Genomic DNA, 17,294 nt, shown 5'->3' on the forward strand with positions numbered 1-17,294 from the left:
ATGCCCATGAGATGTTGGATGAGGAAGTGTACACCCACTGTATATTATGAATATTATGAATAGTGGGTTCTTTATAAATAAAAAGTATTCTAAATGGCATATACTGGTATAACTCTACTTTTATGATTCCGTTTGGGTTTCTTGGGACAAGAGCTATGGGTCACCGATACTGTGGTATTGAAGCTTGTATTTTCCACATTTCAACTGGTCTTGAGTCTCTTCAAATGAGTAAAGCTATGGGTTGAGCAGAGTTGAATTGACTTGGTCAATAACAGTCAGCTATGGTCTTGCAGGAGATATGACGGGTGATGGCAAGTTTTGTTTTCTTGTGCCCAAACTTCCAGTCCCATCGGTGGCCCCAGCTAACGTCAGTGGAGGGAACGGCCGCAGGCATGAACTGGTCACCTCCTGGGAGGTAAGGACATTTTTTAACCTTCCATTCTCAACAACACTGCCCTCGCTAGCTCACACACACAGACACATTCACTCACTCTCTCTCACAAACACTAACCCTAACCCTCTTAACCCCACTCCATGAAACAGAACTTTCCTATTTCCGGCGCCTAGTCTGATGACTGTTATTTATTAATTCGACTAACTATGTTTAATTGTTACCTGATTCAATAAATCACATAACATTTAACTCATTAGGAATTTGGGGCACCACGGAAGAAGTTGTTAACGAGTTACTATCTCCCAAATTAAACTCAAGAAGATATACATTTGAAGTCGGAAGTTTACATACACCTTAGCCAAATACATATAAACTCAGTTTTTCATAATTCCTGACATTTAATCCTAGTAAATAATCCCTGTTTTAGGTCAGTTAGGATCACCACTTTATTTTAAGAACGTGAAATGTTAGAATAATAGAAGAGAGAATGATTTATTTCAGCTTTAATTTCTTTCATCACATTCCCAGTGGGTCAGAAGTTTACATACACTCAATTAATTATTTGGTATCATTGCCCTTAAACTGTTTAACTTGGGTGAAACGTTTCGGGTTGCCTTCCACAAGCTTCCCACAATAAGTTGGGTGAATTTTGGCCCATTCCTCCTGACAGAGCTGGTTTAACTGAGTCAGGTTTATAGGCCTCCTTGCTCGCACACACTTTTTCAGTTCTGCCCACAACTTTTCTATAGGATTGAGTTCGGGGCTTTGTGATGGCCACTCCAATARCTTGACTTTGTTGTCCTTAAGCCATTTTGCCACAACTTTGGAAGTATGCTTGGGGTCATTGTCCATTTGGAAGACCCATTTYCGACCAAGCTTTAACTTCCTGACTGATGTCTTGAGATGTTGCTTCAATATAGCCAAATACTTTTCCTACCTCATGTTGCCATCTATTTTATGAAGTTCACCAGTCCCTTCTGCAGCAAAGCACCCCCACAACATGATGCTGCTACCTCCGTGCTTCACGGTTGGGATGGTGTTTTTCGTCTTGCAAGCATCCCCCTTTTTCCTCCACGTATAACAATGGTCAATATGGCAAAACAGTTATATTTATGTTTCATCAGACCAGAGGACATTTTTTCAAAAAGTACGATCTTTGTCCCCATGTGTCCCCCCATTTTTTATTGCAGTTTTGGAGCAGTGGCTTCTTCCTTCCTGAGGTGTCTTTCAGGTTATGTTGATATAGGACTCGTTTTACTGTGGATATAAATACTTTTGTACCTGTTTCCTCCAGCATCTTCGCAAGTTCCTTTGCTGTTGTTCTGGGATTGATTTGCACATTTCGCACCAAAGTACGTTCATCTCTAGGAGACAGAACGTGTCTCCTTCCTAAGCTGTTTGATGGCTGTGTGGTCCCATGGTGTTTATACTTGCGTACTATTGTTTGTACAGATGAATGTTGTACTTTCAGGCGTTTGGAAATTTCTCCCAAGGATAAACGAGACTTGTGGACGTCCACAATTTTTTTCTGAGGTCTTGGCTGTTTTCTTTCAATTTTCCCATGATGTCAAGCAAAGAGGCACTGAGTTTGAAGGTAGGCCTTGAAATACATCCACAGGTACACCTCCAGTTGACTCAAATTATGTAAATTAGCCTCAGAAGCTTCTAAAGCCATGACATCATTTTCTGGAATTTTCTAAGCTGTTAAAATGCACAGTCAACTTAGTGTATGTAAACTTCTGACCCACTGGAATTGTGATACGGTGAATTATAAGTGAAATAATCTGTCTGTAAACAATTGTTGGAAAAATGACTTGTGTCATGCACAAAGTAGATGTCCTAACCGACTTGCCGAAACTCTAGTTTGTTAACAAGACATTTGTGGAGTGGTTGAAAAACGAGTTTTAATGACTCCAATGTAAGTGTATGTAAACGTCCGACTTCAAATGTATATATACACTGCTCAAAAAAATAAAGGGAACACTTAAACAACACAATGTAACTCCAAGTCAATCACACTTCTGTGAAATCAAACTGTCCACTTAGGAAGCAACACTGATTGACAATAAATTTCACATGCTGTTGTGTAAATGGAATAGATGCTTCCTGGCTGATGTTTTGGTCATTTTTGAATGCTGGCGGTGCTTTCACTCTAGTGGTAGCATGAGACGGAGTCTACAACCACGACAAGTGGGCTCAGATGAGTTTAAAGTTGCAGCTAATCCAGGAATGGCACAAGCAATGGGCGAGCTGTGGCAAGAAGGTTTCGCTGTGTCTGTCAGGCGTAGGTGTCCATGAGTTTCATGGAGGCGCTAATCAGGAGACAGGCCAAGTACATCAGGAGATCGTGGAGTGAGGCCGTATGGAGGGCCCAACCCGCAAGCAGGACACCACAGTACCTCCGCCTTTGTGCATGAAGGAGGCAGTTAAGGAGCATGCCGAATGCCTGCAAAAGTGAAGCTCCGCAGGCCACAAATTTTGTGCTATTGGGTGGTCTGGCTTTCATAAGGTACGAGGACATGACTCCATGAAGGGTGGGTATTGAGTCGGTGCCCGGTTCTCACAAGGCTTGGGGTTGTGGTCTTAAACATGCTTCAGTTTGAACGAGGTAGCCGAACTGGTTTGGAAAAGTTTGCCCTGTTCGTAATTAATATTTTTCAGAATGCGGTCGGTGCGATAGGGGTAGCCGAAACGTGTTTGGCTGCATAGGCCAATTTGCCAGGAGACACGAAGATTGGCAAATGTCGCCCGCACTGGTAGCGCTGTTTGCTTGGTTATTTTGGACATCACAGTTAGTTTGCAGTTCACGCAACAAGGACCCGCACACCGTGAGGTCGCTACGGATTTCAGGCCATCGTGTAATGTATTCCAACAGTAGTGATCAGAGTGACAGTCTGGAGAATCGCGTGGGAGGGCGGGTGGGTGGTGATGACGGGGAGGTCGTGATGCTGGATCTGAGCGGGTGACGTTCTGTCTGCCTGCACATCTCATGTTTCAGCATGGACAGGTTTGGCTTGGTGGGCGGTCACGTCATGTGGGGTGGCATTTCCTTGTGTAGGGGGGCGGGGGGGCCGCCCCCGGATGCACCGAGCACCAGCTCATGGGGGCTCTGCCAGAGGTAGCTGACTGGCCATTCAGTTAACCGAGATGATGATCCTAGACGTCCGTTGTGAGACCAATCCCTAATGCTGGTGCGGTTGGGCTGGTTGCTGCCTCCTATTGTCATAGACATCTGCTAGACCTCATATGGCCTGGAGTGGTGGTAGCATGTTCGCTTTCAAGGAGGAAGGCAGACATTGAAGTGCTACTGGGGGGGATAACTGCGCACAGAGTGGCCACCACGCCAGTTCGCCCTTGGAAGACCTGAATCCAATGTGAGCAACATTCTGGGACATTCCGTGTCAGATGAAGCCTCAGGGCGACGTGTTCGCGGGCTGTCCTGGCTCATCTGGCCCCGGTGCTATCGGAAGTGGTGGTGAGTCCGCTGATTGCTTACGCCGCCACATTGCCGTTCGCGTCTGACTCATGGTCTCGTGCTCCAGATGTCACCAACGCCACGTTGGACAATCCAGAACAGACTGGTCCAGGAGTTGGCGAGGCTTCGGGGACTGCTTTAGCTCAGGTCCTGGGTAGGAGATTCGCGTCAGTTTGGCAAAGACCCCATCCGCACAGTCATCAAGGAGCAGTGTGCCCAGGCATTGTAGGGAAGGTCATAACAGGCACTGGAAGGTCCAACGTGAATGGTACTTTTCTTCAGGCAGGTTACATTGCGAGCATACTTGCCGAGGTTAGTTTCCTCATTGTTGATTTGTTTTAAAAGGAGCATTTGTTAACTCTCAGAAGTTGAGATCTCAACGACCTGTAGTGTCGTTTTCCCACTTTAATTGTGGAGTGTGACTCCAAAAACTTTGAATCTCTTGTCTCGTCCAGGAATTAAGTCTTCTCATGTTGCCGGCCTGCTATCCGACCCACGGCCTCAGCTCCCAGCTGTGCCCTGGAGCGTCATCTGGGCTGTGAAACTTGATCGACTCCCGCGTCTAGCCTGTTTCAGAAGTTTTGTTGCTGGTTAGGGTTTGATAGGCCGTCTTGGTGGGTGTAAAACTGGGATAGCTACAGCGTAGTCGTTTGGTTGAAGAGGAGTGATGGGCAAGATGCACCTTCAACTCACCCTGCGGCGAGTCCCCTAACAATCCTAGTCACATGTCCTTCCGGAGCTGGCTTCGATGCTGTTTCGGGGACTGCAATCTCACACAAATCATCTACAAGGAACCCACCAGGTACAAACCCTAAAATCCGTAAACATTGGGCACCCTAATAGACATTTATCCTGACCCCCTAGACCCTGCCCTCAAATACACCTCTGCCTGTCTTCAATCAAGATCTCAGCGGTTCACTGGCCTCATTGCCTGTTCCGCCAGGGTCTGGGCGCGGTCAAACGACCACACCCTCATCATCGGTCGTCAAACCGCTCCCTAAAACACTTTCTGCGGCAGGCCTTTCAATCGACCTGGCCCGGTACCCTGGAAGGATATTGACCTCATCCCTGATGTCAGTGAGGATGCCTGGTCATTCTTTATAAATGTTACTTCCTCACCATATTAGAACAAGCATGCTCCGTTCAAAAAATGCAGAACCAAGAACAGATATGCCCTTGGTTCACTCCAGACCTGACTGCCCTCGACCAGCACAAAAACATCTTGTGGCGAACTGCAATAGCATCGAAGAGCCCCGCGATATGCAACTGTTCAGGGAAGTCAGGAACCAATACACGCGCAGTCAGTCAGGAAAGCAAAGGCCAGCTTTTCAAGCAGAAATTTGCATCCTGTAGCTCTAACTCCAAAAAGTTCTGGATACTGTAAAGTCCATGGAGAACAAGAGCACTCCTCCCAGCTGCCCACTGCACTGAGGCTAGGTAACACGGTCACCACCGATAAATCCGTGAATATCGAAGACTTCAACAAGCATTTCTCAATGGCTGGCCCATGCCTTCCTCCTGGCGACTCCAACAGCCCCGCCCCCCGCTGCTACTCGCCCAAGCCTCCCACGCTTCTCCTTACCCAAATCCAGATAGCAGATGTTCTGAGAGCTGGAAACCTGGACCCATACAAATCAGCTGGGCTTGACAATCTGGACCCCCTATTTCTGAAACTGTCCGCCGCCATTGTCGCACCCCCTATCACCAGCCTGTTCAACTCTCTTCGTATCATCTGAGATCCCCAAGGATTGGAAAGCTGCCGCGGTCTATCCCCTTCTTCAAAGGGGGAGACACCCTGGACCAAAACTGTTACAGACCTATATCCATCCTGCCCTGCCTATCTAAGGTCTTCGAAAGCCAAGTCAACAAACAGATCACTGACCATCTCGAATCCCACCGTACCTTCTCCGCTGTGCAATCCGGTTTCCGAGCCGGTCATGGGTGCACTTCAGCCACGCTCAAGGTACTACAACGATATCATAACCGCCATCGATAAAAGACAGTACTGTGCAGCCGTCTTCATCGACCTGGCACAGGCTTCGACTCTGTCAATCACCAATATTCTTATCGGCAGACTCAGTAGCCTCGTTTTTCTAATGACTGCCTTGCCTGGTTCACCAACTACTTTGCAGACAGAGTTCAGTGTGTCAAATCGGAGGGCATGTTGTCCGGTCCTCTGGCAGTCTCTATGGGGTACACAGGGTTTCAATTCTCGGCCGACTCTTTTCTCTGTATACATCAATGATGTTGCTCTTGCTGCGGGCGATTCCCTGATCCACCTCTACGCAGACGACACCATTCTATATACTTCCGGCCCTTCCTTGGACACTGTGCTATCTAACCTCCAAACGAGCTTCAATGCATACAACACTCCTTCCGTGGCCTCCAACTGCTCTTAAACGCTAGTAAAACCAAATGCTGCTTTTCAACCGTTCGCTGCCTGCACCCGCACGCGCGACTAGCATCACCACCCTGGACGGTTCCGCTAGAATATGTGGACATCTATAAGTACCTAGGGTGTCTGGCTAGACTGCAAACTCTCCTTCCAGACTCATATCAAACATCTCCAATCCAATCAAAGCAAGATCGGCTTTCTATTCCGCAACAAAGCCTCCTTCACTCACGCCGCCAAACTTACCCTAGTAAAACTGACTATCCTACCGATCCTCGACTTCGGCGATGTCATCTACAAAATAGCTTCCAATACTCTACTCAGCAAACTGGATGCAGTTTATCACAGTGCCATTCGTTTTGTTACTAAAGCACCTTATACGACCCACACTGCGACCTGTATGCCCTAGTCGGCTGGCCCTCGCTACATGTTCGTCGTCAGACCCACTGGCTCCAGGTCATCTACAAGGCTATGCTAGGTAAAGTGCCGCGCTTATCTCAGTTCACTGGTCACGATGGCTACACCCACCCGCAACACGCGCTCCAGCAGGTGTATCTCACTGATCATCCCTAAAGCCAAAACCTCATTTGGACGCCTTTCCTTCCAGTTCTCTGCTGCCTGCGACTGGAACGAATTGCAAAAATCTCTGAAGTTGGAGACTTTTATCTCCCTCAACAACAACTTTAAAAATCTGCTATCCGAGCAGCTAACCGATCGCTGCAGCTGTACATAGTCCATCTGTAAACTACCCACCAATTTACCTACCTCACCCCCATACTGCTTTATTTATTTACTTTTCTGCTCTTTTGCACACCAGTATCTCTTCTTGCACATGATCATCTGATGATTTATCACTCCAGTGTTAATCTGCTAAATTGTAATTATTCGATTTATTGCCTACCTCATGCCTTTTGCACCACATTGTATATAGATTTTTTTTTTTCTACCATGTTACTTTGACTATGTTTTATGTGTTACTCAGTGTGTAACTCTGTGTTGTCTGTTCACACTGCTATGCTTTATCTTGGCCAGGTCGCAGTTGCAAATGAGAACTTGTTCTCAACTGGCCTACCTGGTTAAATAAAGGTGAAATAAATAAAAAATTTAAAAAAAATCCAGACCTCCATGGGTTGATAAATTGATTTCCATTGATAATTTTTGTGTGATTTTGTTGTCAGCACATTCAACTATGTAAAGAAAAAAGTATTTAACAAGAATAGTTCATTCATTCAGATCTAGGATGTGTTATTTTAGTGTTCCCTTTATTTTTTTGAGCAGTGTATGTTTTATAGCAGTAACACTCACATACGAATATCAGTTCTCATTCTGAACAGTCAGACATAACTTTCTTGGATCTGCACGAACCCCAGACTTTGCTGCTTATTCAGTACTACACAAATGGGTTTAATCAATTATTTACAAACAAACTAAATAATAACACAGAATACACATGCACACTTACATGAGACAAAACTCCCATTAATCATACACCTTGCACACGAACCACCGCCCATGTTGGAATAAGAAGTAATGAATGTATTTACGTGTGGATGTCTTTGTCCGTTATCTATATCTTTTGAAACCAATCAATCGTTCTATGGGGAAGGGGTCGATTGGTGTAAGGCTCTGGTTGTCCACCAGAGGTCACAATGTCCTTCTTCTTAGTTGCCCTGGCTTGTATGAGCTGTTTTCAGAGCAGATTTTTAGATGCGCCAATGATTGTATGAGATGGGATTTTCTCCCTTCCACCTCGTAAATTTAGTCTGAAGCACTTTACACATGCAGCTGCAGACACGTGGTATCCTGGTATGGTGGATTAGGTTATCTCATTCACCTCGTGTTGGTTCAACGTTTCAACCATTCCCCACATGTAGCTAACGCTCCACGCTTTCCTGGTCTGGTAGAGGAGGTAATCTTCTCATCTAGTGTTGAGGTTGAGAGATTCAGAGTTTCTAACCCTTTCAACATGTGGACCACGGTCTCACGTCTTTTGGTATGATATGTTAATTCTTAGTCAGTCCTTTTAAGCACTCTGGTCGAAAAGGGTAGTGCCATCACGGTGACAAGCTCTCTGACCTTATTTGGGGAGTGGCTACTTAATGTGCAAAGGATATGATTAGAAGTTCTCTCTTATGACTCCTAAAATCACGTTCCTATCTTAACACTTCTTAGGGCTGCAATCCCGGTACCGGGATCGATATGACAACAGCCAGTGACAGTGCAGGGCGCCAAATTCAAAAACCAGAAATCTCATAATTAAAATTCCTTAGACATTCATGTGTCTTATATCATTTTAAAGGTAATCTTGTTGTTAATCCCACCAAAGTGTCCGATTTCAAATAGGCTTTTCAGCGAAAGCACCGCAAACGATTATGTTAGGTCACACCAAACCACAATAAGCACAGCCATTTTTCCAGCCAAAGATAGGAGTCACAAAAAGCACAAATAGAGATAAAATGAATCACTAACCTTTGATGATTTTCATCAGATGACACTCATAGGACTTCATGTTACACAATACATGTATGTTTTGTTTGATAAAGAGTTTACATTGGCGCGTTACATTCACTAGTTCCAAAAACATCCAGTGATTTTGCATAGCCACATCGATTCAACAGAAATACTCATCATAAATGTAGATGATAATACAAGTTATACACATGGAATTATAGATATACCTCTCCTTAATGCAACCGCTGTGTCAGATTTCAAAAAAACTTTACGGAAAAAACAAACAATGCAATAATCTGAGACGGCGCTCAGAACAATAGTCATATTAGCCGCCATGTTGGAGTCAACAAAAAACAGAAATTACATGATAAATGTTCCCTTACCTTTGATGATCTTCATCAGAATGCACTCCCAGGAATCCCAGGTCCACAATAAATGCTTGATTTGTTCGATAATGTCCCTTATTTATGTCCAATTAGGTACTTTTGTTAGCACGTTTGGTAAACAATTCCAAAGTCACGAAGTGCATTCCCTAAAAGCTGACGAAATGTCCAAAAGTTCAGTAACAGTCAGTAGAAACATGTCAAACGATGTATTGAATCAATCTTTAGAATGTTGTTAACACGGGGGGCTCTGCCTCTGTTATCAGTAAAGAGACCTACAAACAAATGTGGGGTTCAAAACAGGCTTTCGCCCTCACATTGGCAGGGATCAGACTGTGTATGTACACCAGGGAGGTCATACCATTGCTGGGGGCTCTGGAGGTGGACATTGCATAGGGTTAGGGGTTAGGGTTAGGGTTTTAGGGTTAGGGTTTAGGTTTAGGGGTTAGGGTTAGGGTTAGGGTTAGGGGTAGGGATTAGGGTTAGGGATTAGGGATTAGGGTTAGGGTTAGGGTTAGGTTTTAGAGAAGCAACCACTACAATCAGCACAACTGCTGGTTCTTTTGATCAGAACATGTCATGTGACACCTCGCCCTGTGGTGTCGGGGCAGTACTCTCTCATCAGATGGAGGTCAGAGAAACCCATTGGATTCGCATCACACACGCTGAGGAGTTCTGAGAAGGGTTATTCACAGTTAGACAAGGAAGGTCTGGCCATAGTCTTTGCTGTTGAAACGCTTTCATTTAGTACCTCACCATATCCACTGACCACTAAACCACTGATGAGACTTTCAGTGAATCAAAATGCATTGCTTACATGGCTTCAGCGGCTGGGTCCTCACACCGTCAGCTTACCAGTACACTATCGTGTACAGAGCGGGAAGGACAATGCAAACGAGGACACGCTCAGCCGTTCCCGCTACCAGAGATGCCCCGCCACAACTGTGGTGCCTCCAGAGACACTTTCCTAATGGAGAGATTTCAAACTCACCTGTGAATCTGCCAAACAATTAAACAGAGGACAGACCGGGATCCTCTCCTGCCCAAGTGAAATATTCCTTATGCAGGGTTGCCTCCCATCATAGAGGTATAGGGACTGAGGACCTTACGCAAAGTGTTAAACTGAGCTGATGTGCAGGATGGCTGCACTACTCTGGGGGTCCATAGGGTTGTTCCGCGTCCCTGTCAGGATGAGTCCATGAGGCTCACCTGGTGCTACCGGGTGAAAAAGTTTAGCCAGATCTTTACATCTGGTGGCCTAACATGGATCAGGATGTAGAAAACAAAGTGAAATCATGTTCTGAGTGCCAGATCAACCAGAAGATGGCGCCGCCCGCGCCACTACATCTGTGGGTCTGACCGCCCATGGTCCAGGCTGCACATAGACTTTGTCCTTTCGTGGGTCACATGTTCCTTGTCATGGTGGACTCACACTCCAAGTGGCTGGAGGCTCACATCATGAGCAACATCACAGCGACCACAACCATCCCAAAGCTTCGGCAGGTGTTTGCAATCCATAGTCTGCCTGACTCTTTTGTGTCTGACAATGCAACAACCTTCCCCTGTGACTTGTTCCAAGAATTCATGTGGAGAAACATTTCCACAGCGTTCTGTTATACCCAGCCTTGAACGGCTTAGCGGAGCGGGCTGTGCAGACACTGAAAGAGGGGCTCAAACAGATGACTGGGGGAACCATCACAACTAAGCTCTCTCGGTTCTTGTTCCAGTACCGCATCACACCACAAACAACAACAGGACATGCTCCAGCTGAGAGGTTGATGGGCAGAAAACCAAAAGCTCACCTTGATTTACTGTGTCCGGACATCAAAGCAAGAGTGGAATGGAGGCAGGAAAAAAAAAAGAGAGACCTGTCCACCATGCGAGGGAGAGACAGTTAACCTCTCTGGGATAGCGGGACGCTTGCGTCCCACCTGGCCAATAGCCATTGAAAATGTAGAGCGCCAGATTCAAAAAAATTATATAAAATCAAACTTTCATTAAATCACACATATAAGATTCCAAATTAAAGCTACACTCGTTGTGAATCCAGCCAACATGTCAGATTTCAAAAAGGCTTTTCGGCGAAAGCATAAGATGCTATTATCTGATGATAGCAAAATGTCAACAAGAGAATGTAGCATATTTCATTACCATTAGCATATTTCAACCATGCCGGCGCTACTCAAAACGCAGATATAAAATATAAAACATGCATTACCTTTGACGAGATTCTTTTGTTGGCACTCCAATATGTCCCATAAACATCACAAATGGTCCTTTTGTTCGATTAATTCCGTCCATATATGTCCAAATTGTCCATTTATCTGTCCCGTTTGAAGAGTGGAATGGAAGCAGGAGAAAAAAAGAGAGACCTGTCCACCATGCGAGGGAGAGACAGTTAAAACCCAATGACACATTCCACATCCGCAACTTCACAAGCAGCCAACGCTGGTTGCCAGGTATCATTCTGAGTCAGATTGCCCAGTCTCCTGTGTGATGACTGATGATCGTGTAGAGTGCTCTATGTGTCTTTCATTAGGTACCTCTCATCGTTGCCGGGGAATACTTGTCAGATGTTTCAACTTGATTGAACGTAGTCTATGGACGATGTGTGTGGATTACTAAGCATGTAAGGAATTACTGTGGCTAATGATTATGTGGAGCTACTACATGTGATCTTATGTCATGTGTGGTTAATGAGGATTTGTTTATGAATGAGGAGTGAGTGAGAGGCTCCTCTCTCCAGAGAAGATACTGTATACTGTAAGGAATCTGTATGGAGAACATATATAAGCACAACATAATCACATCAATATAAGCCCAACATAATCACATCAATATCAGCCCAACATAATCATATAGATATCAGCCCAACATAATCACATCAATATCAGCCCAACATAATCATATGGACATCAGCCCAACATAATCACATAGATATCAGCCCAACATAATCATATGGATATCAGCCCAACATAATCATATAAGAGATAGGCTACGCCGGATCGGTAGCTTCGAGAGAGATTGAAGATACTGTATAACTGTTAAGCAACTGAGGGAACATATATCAACATAATCACATAATATATAGAAGCCCAACATAATCACATCAATATCAGCCCAACATAATCATAATAGCCAACAACACACACACACAGCACAATCAATATGAGATAATCAATAGAGTACAGCCCAACTATCATATGGATATCCAGCCCCAACAATCATGATGGCTATCAGGATATCAGCCCAACATAATCATATGGATATCACGCATCATATGAGCCCAACATAATCAAGGATTATCAGCCCAACATATCACATAATAGCCCATACCAGGCAATCATCAATATGGAAGCCAACATAACATATGGATATCAGCCAACATAAATCATAGGATATCAGCCCAACATAATCATATGGATATGCACCCAACATAATAGCATATGGATATCAGGCACCACACCAAAAACATAACATAACAAGATACCACATAACCAATATGGACCACATCTATCATAATAGTCAGCCTCAACATAATCATATGGATATCAGGCCCAACAATAATCACATCATATCAGCCCAACATAATCAATGGATATCAGCCCACACATATATCACATTTAGATATCACCACACATTATATAATCAGCAAACATAATCATATATATCAATATTTCAGCCCACATAATCACATAATATAGAACACTCCAGCCAACATAATCATATGGACATCAGCCCAACATAATCATATGGATATCAGCCAACATAATAACATATCAGCGAGCACCAACATAACACCAACAACATCATATGGATATCAGCCCAACATAATCATATAGATATCAGCCCAACATAATCATATGGATATCAGCCCAACATAATCACATCAATATCAGCCCAACATAATCATATAGATATAGCACCAACATAATCATATAGATATCAGCCCAACATAATCATATGGATATCAGCCCAACATAATCACATCAATATCACCCAACATAATCATATGATATCAGCCCAACATAATCATATGGACATCAGCCCAACATATCATATGAAACCCAACATAATCATATTGATATCAGCCCAACATAATCACATCAATATACACCAACATAACATATGGATATCAGCCCAACATATCATATGGATATCAGCCCAACATAATCATATGGATATCAGCCCAACATAATAATATGGACGTCAGCCCAACATAATCACATAGATATCAGCCCAACATAATCATATGGATATCAGTCCAACTAATATATAGATATCAGCCCAACATAATCACATCAATATCAGCCCAACATAATCATATGGACATCAGCCAAACATAATCACATAGATATCAGCCCAACATAATCATATGGACATCAGCCCAACATAATCATATGGAATCAGGCCCAACATAACATATAGATATCAGCCCAACATAATCAATATGGATATCAGCCCAACATAATCATATAGTATCAGCCCAACATAATCACATAGATATCAGCCCAACATAATCATATGGATATCAGCCCAACATACATCACATAGATATCAGGCCCAACATAATCAATAGACATCATCACCCAACATAATCATGTATGATATCAGCCCAACATAATCATATAGATATCCCGCCAACATAATCAAACATAGAGACATCAGCCCAACATAATCACATCTATCAAAACATACACACACTATGGATATCAGCCCAACATAATCATATGGAACATCAGCCCGACATAACAATAATCAGCCCAACATATATCATATGGATCACCAAAATAATATATGGATATCAGCCCAACATAATCATATGGATATCAGCCCAACATAATCATAATGGATATCAGCCCAACATAATCATATGATATCACCAAAACATACATGCATGACATCAGCCCAACATAATAGTGGGTTCTGGCATACTGTTATGGTTAATTGCATATCAAAACAATTGCTATATCCCCCTCTACAATGTAAAACGTTTATATGAATCAAATAAATGATTATTTATTTTGATTCTATGTAGTTTCTTCTTGTGAAGGGAAGTAGTTTCCCTTCTGCAGTGATTTGGTTTATACAGTAGTCAGTTTCAGTTCATATTTAGCTGTTATTTAGTGGACAATGTGGGTAATATTTGGTACCGTCTCTACAAGATGATGCTTACCAAATGTCAGTTAGTGGAGTTTGTTTCAGATGACCTGCTTTAACAAGGGACACACCTGTTACTGCAGCATTATCGCAAGCTGATGGACTGTATTGTTGTGAGCAGGCAGTTCTGTTGTGGTTTTAGTTAGGTGTGTTGTGGTGCCTGCATGGGAGTTTTTTCTCTTATCTGCAGCAGTGTGGAATGAATGATTACGAAGCTGTGGTCTCCATAGAGAGCAGTAATGATCATTAACCTTCAGTCTCCATCCAATTCCCCATGAAGCCATCAGGGATGTTTAGGAACATCTGCTGTCCCTCTTCTTCTTTACAATGCTGCTACAAAACTTCATCAATCTCCACCCATGTTACCACCATATTAGCGTGGAATGTTTGTCATCTGAGAGAGCACCTTCGGCTCTATCTGAAGAGTAGTGGGATAGAGAATTGGCTAAGTGTCAAATGGCACCCTAGTGCACTATTTTTGACCAGGCCCATAAGGAATTGTTCAAAAGTAGTGCACTATATTGGGAATAGGGTGCCATTTGGGAATGCAGATTTGTGACTGTGCAGAGGACAGGAGGCATAGTCAAGTGAACAAAGCTGTAGCATATGAAATGGGGGCAAGTTAAAGGTGCTATTGACTGGGAATGAGGACCAGACGTAGATGTAGGTGATGGATATTCTTATTAAGTACATTATGCAGGTTCAACTGTCACTGGGCTGTGTCCCTATATATCACCTAGGGTTCATGGTCAAAAGTTAGTACACTTTATAAGGAATATAGTTCCCTCTCTAGGTTTCTTCCTAGGTTTTGCCTTTCTAGGGAGTTTTTCCTAGCCACCGTGCTCTACACCTGCATTGCTTGCTGTTTGGGTTTAGGCTGGGTTTCTGTACAGCACTTCGAGATATTAGCTGATGTACGAAGGCTATATAAAATAAAATTGATTTGATTTGATTTGATAGAGTGCCATTTGGGTCGCAAAGAAGAACATAATATTCCACATTGAGGAGAAGTACACCTTAGTGTAGCATTATGGGGGTCCATAGGCCCAGGTTCCATATAGTAGGAGTTTATCAGCCCAGGTTCCATATAAATTTATAGCCCAGGTCCATATAGTAGGATGTTATCAGCCCAGGTTCCATATAGTAGGATGTTTATATCAGCCCAGGTTCCAGATAGTAGGATGTTTATCAGCCCAGTTCCATATAGTAGGATGTTTATCAGCCCAGGTCCATATAGTAGGATGTTTATCAGCCCAGGTTCCATATAGTAGGATGTTTATCAGCCCAGGTTCCAGATAGTATGATATTTATCAGCCCAGGTTACAGATAGTAGGATGTTTATCAGCCCAGGTTACAGATAGTAGGATGTTTATCAGCCCAGTTTCAGATAGTAGGATGTTTCAGCCCGGTTCCATATAGTAGGATGTTTATAGCCCAGGTTCCAGATAGTAGGATGTTCAGCCCAGGTCCAGATAGTATGATATTTATCAGCCCAGGTTTCAGTTAGAAGGATGTTTACAGCCCAGGTTCAGATAATAGGATGTTATCAGCCCAACCGGTCGACTAGATAGTAGGAATGTTTATCAGCCCAGGTTCCAGGATAGTGAGGATGTTTATCAGCCAGGTACCAGATTAGTAGGATATTTAGCAGCGCCAGGTTTCCAGCATAGTAGGATGTTTATCAGCCCAGGTTCCATATTAGTAGGATGTTATCAGCCCAGGTTCCATATAGTAGGTATTTATCACGCCAGGCGTTCCAGATAGTAGGATGTTTATGGCAGGCGCAGGGTCATATATAGTCGATGTTTATCATGCCCAGGTTCCATATAGTAGGATAAGTTATTTGCCCAGTTCCCGATAGTAGGATGTTTTGGTCAAGCCCAGGTTTCCCAGTTAGTAGTGAAGGGATGTTTAATCTAGCCCACGGTTTGCCAGATAGTAGGATTTTTCAGCCAGGTTCTTCATTAGTAGGATGTATGCAGCCCAGGTTCCAAATATGAGTTATACAGCCACGTTCATGACGGATTGTATCAGAGATCTTGTTATCACGCCCAAGGTTTACAGTTAAGGTAGATTTTAGTCAGCCCAGCAGTGTTCCGATAAGAGGGTTCTGTCAGTGGACGTTTTCATCTAGAGGATATTTGTTATGAGCGCAGGTATTAGTATAGTAAGGTATTTCAGCGGTTTCAGAGTGGTGTTACAGCCACCAGGTTCTCCATATGTAGATTTTATCGCAGTTAGTGAGTATGTAGGATTTGATCAGCCCAGGATCCGGAGATAGTAGGTGATTTTATTCAGCCCAGGTGTCCAGATAGTCGCAGATGTTTAGTCAGCCCAGGTTCTCAGATAGTAAGGATTCTGACTCACAGTTATATAGATAAACAGCCCAGGTTCCCATAGAGTATCGCCCTTCATTAGAGTAGGTGTTATCAGCCGTCCAATAGTGACGGTCCCAGAGTAATAGTACGCGTATTGAGACGGTGGGTCGGAATGGTAGGATGTTATGACCGGTTCTGAGGGTCGTTGTAGTAGCGAGATGTTACAGCCCAGGTTGCTAGTGTGTTCTGGGCTTCACAGTTCGTTATATGTATGATGTTTTATGCAGCCCAGGGCTTTTCCATATAGTAGGATGTTTATCAGCTCCAGGTTCCATATAGTAGGTGTTTACCTGGCTGTTAGGCGCGTGCTTCTGCTGTTAGGCGGTGCTAGACTGTTAGGGTACGACTGTTGGCGTCGTGCTGTTCGTGTCTGTGTAGGCGGTGCTCTTGCTGTTTGCCGGTGCTCTGCTGTTTGCCGGTGCTCTGCTGTTTGGGCCGGTGCTCTGCTGTTAGGCGGTGCTCTGCTTGTTAGGCGGTGCTCTGCTGTTTAGCGGTGCTACTGCTGTTTAGGCTGGTGCTCTGTTTTGGTTTGGCGGTTTTTCCTGCTGTGTAGGCGTGCTCTGCTGTTAGGCCGGTGCTCTGCTGTTAGGCGGTGCCTGCTGTTTTGGCGCGGTTTTCTGCTGTTAGGCGGTGCTCCTGTTTTGGCGTTTTCTGCTTGTTA

The 17,294-nt window shown here is 43.9% G+C and overlaps 1 protein-coding gene across 1 annotated transcript in view; it reads left to right on the top strand.

The window, feature by feature from the left end:
• Window positions 1–298: 298 nt before the first annotated feature.
• LOC112077193 (contactin-5-like) overlaps window positions 299–17,294 on the top strand; it is a gene marked incomplete at its 3' end in the record, with an annotated part of 34,162 nt that continues 17,166 nt past the window's right edge. The window contains exon 1 of the mRNA XM_024143754.1: window positions 299–415. Coding sequence (XP_023999522.1) covers window positions 299–415 — 117 coding nt within the window. The remainder of the gene's footprint in view (window positions 416–17,294) is intronic.

Source organism: Salvelinus sp. IW2-2015, unplaced genomic scaffold (genome assembly GCF_002910315.2).
Source record: "Salvelinus sp. IW2-2015 unplaced genomic scaffold, ASM291031v2 Un_scaffold4369, whole genome shotgun sequence".
NCBI lineage: Eukaryota > Metazoa > Chordata > Actinopteri > Salmoniformes > Salmonidae > Salvelinus > Salvelinus sp. IW2-2015.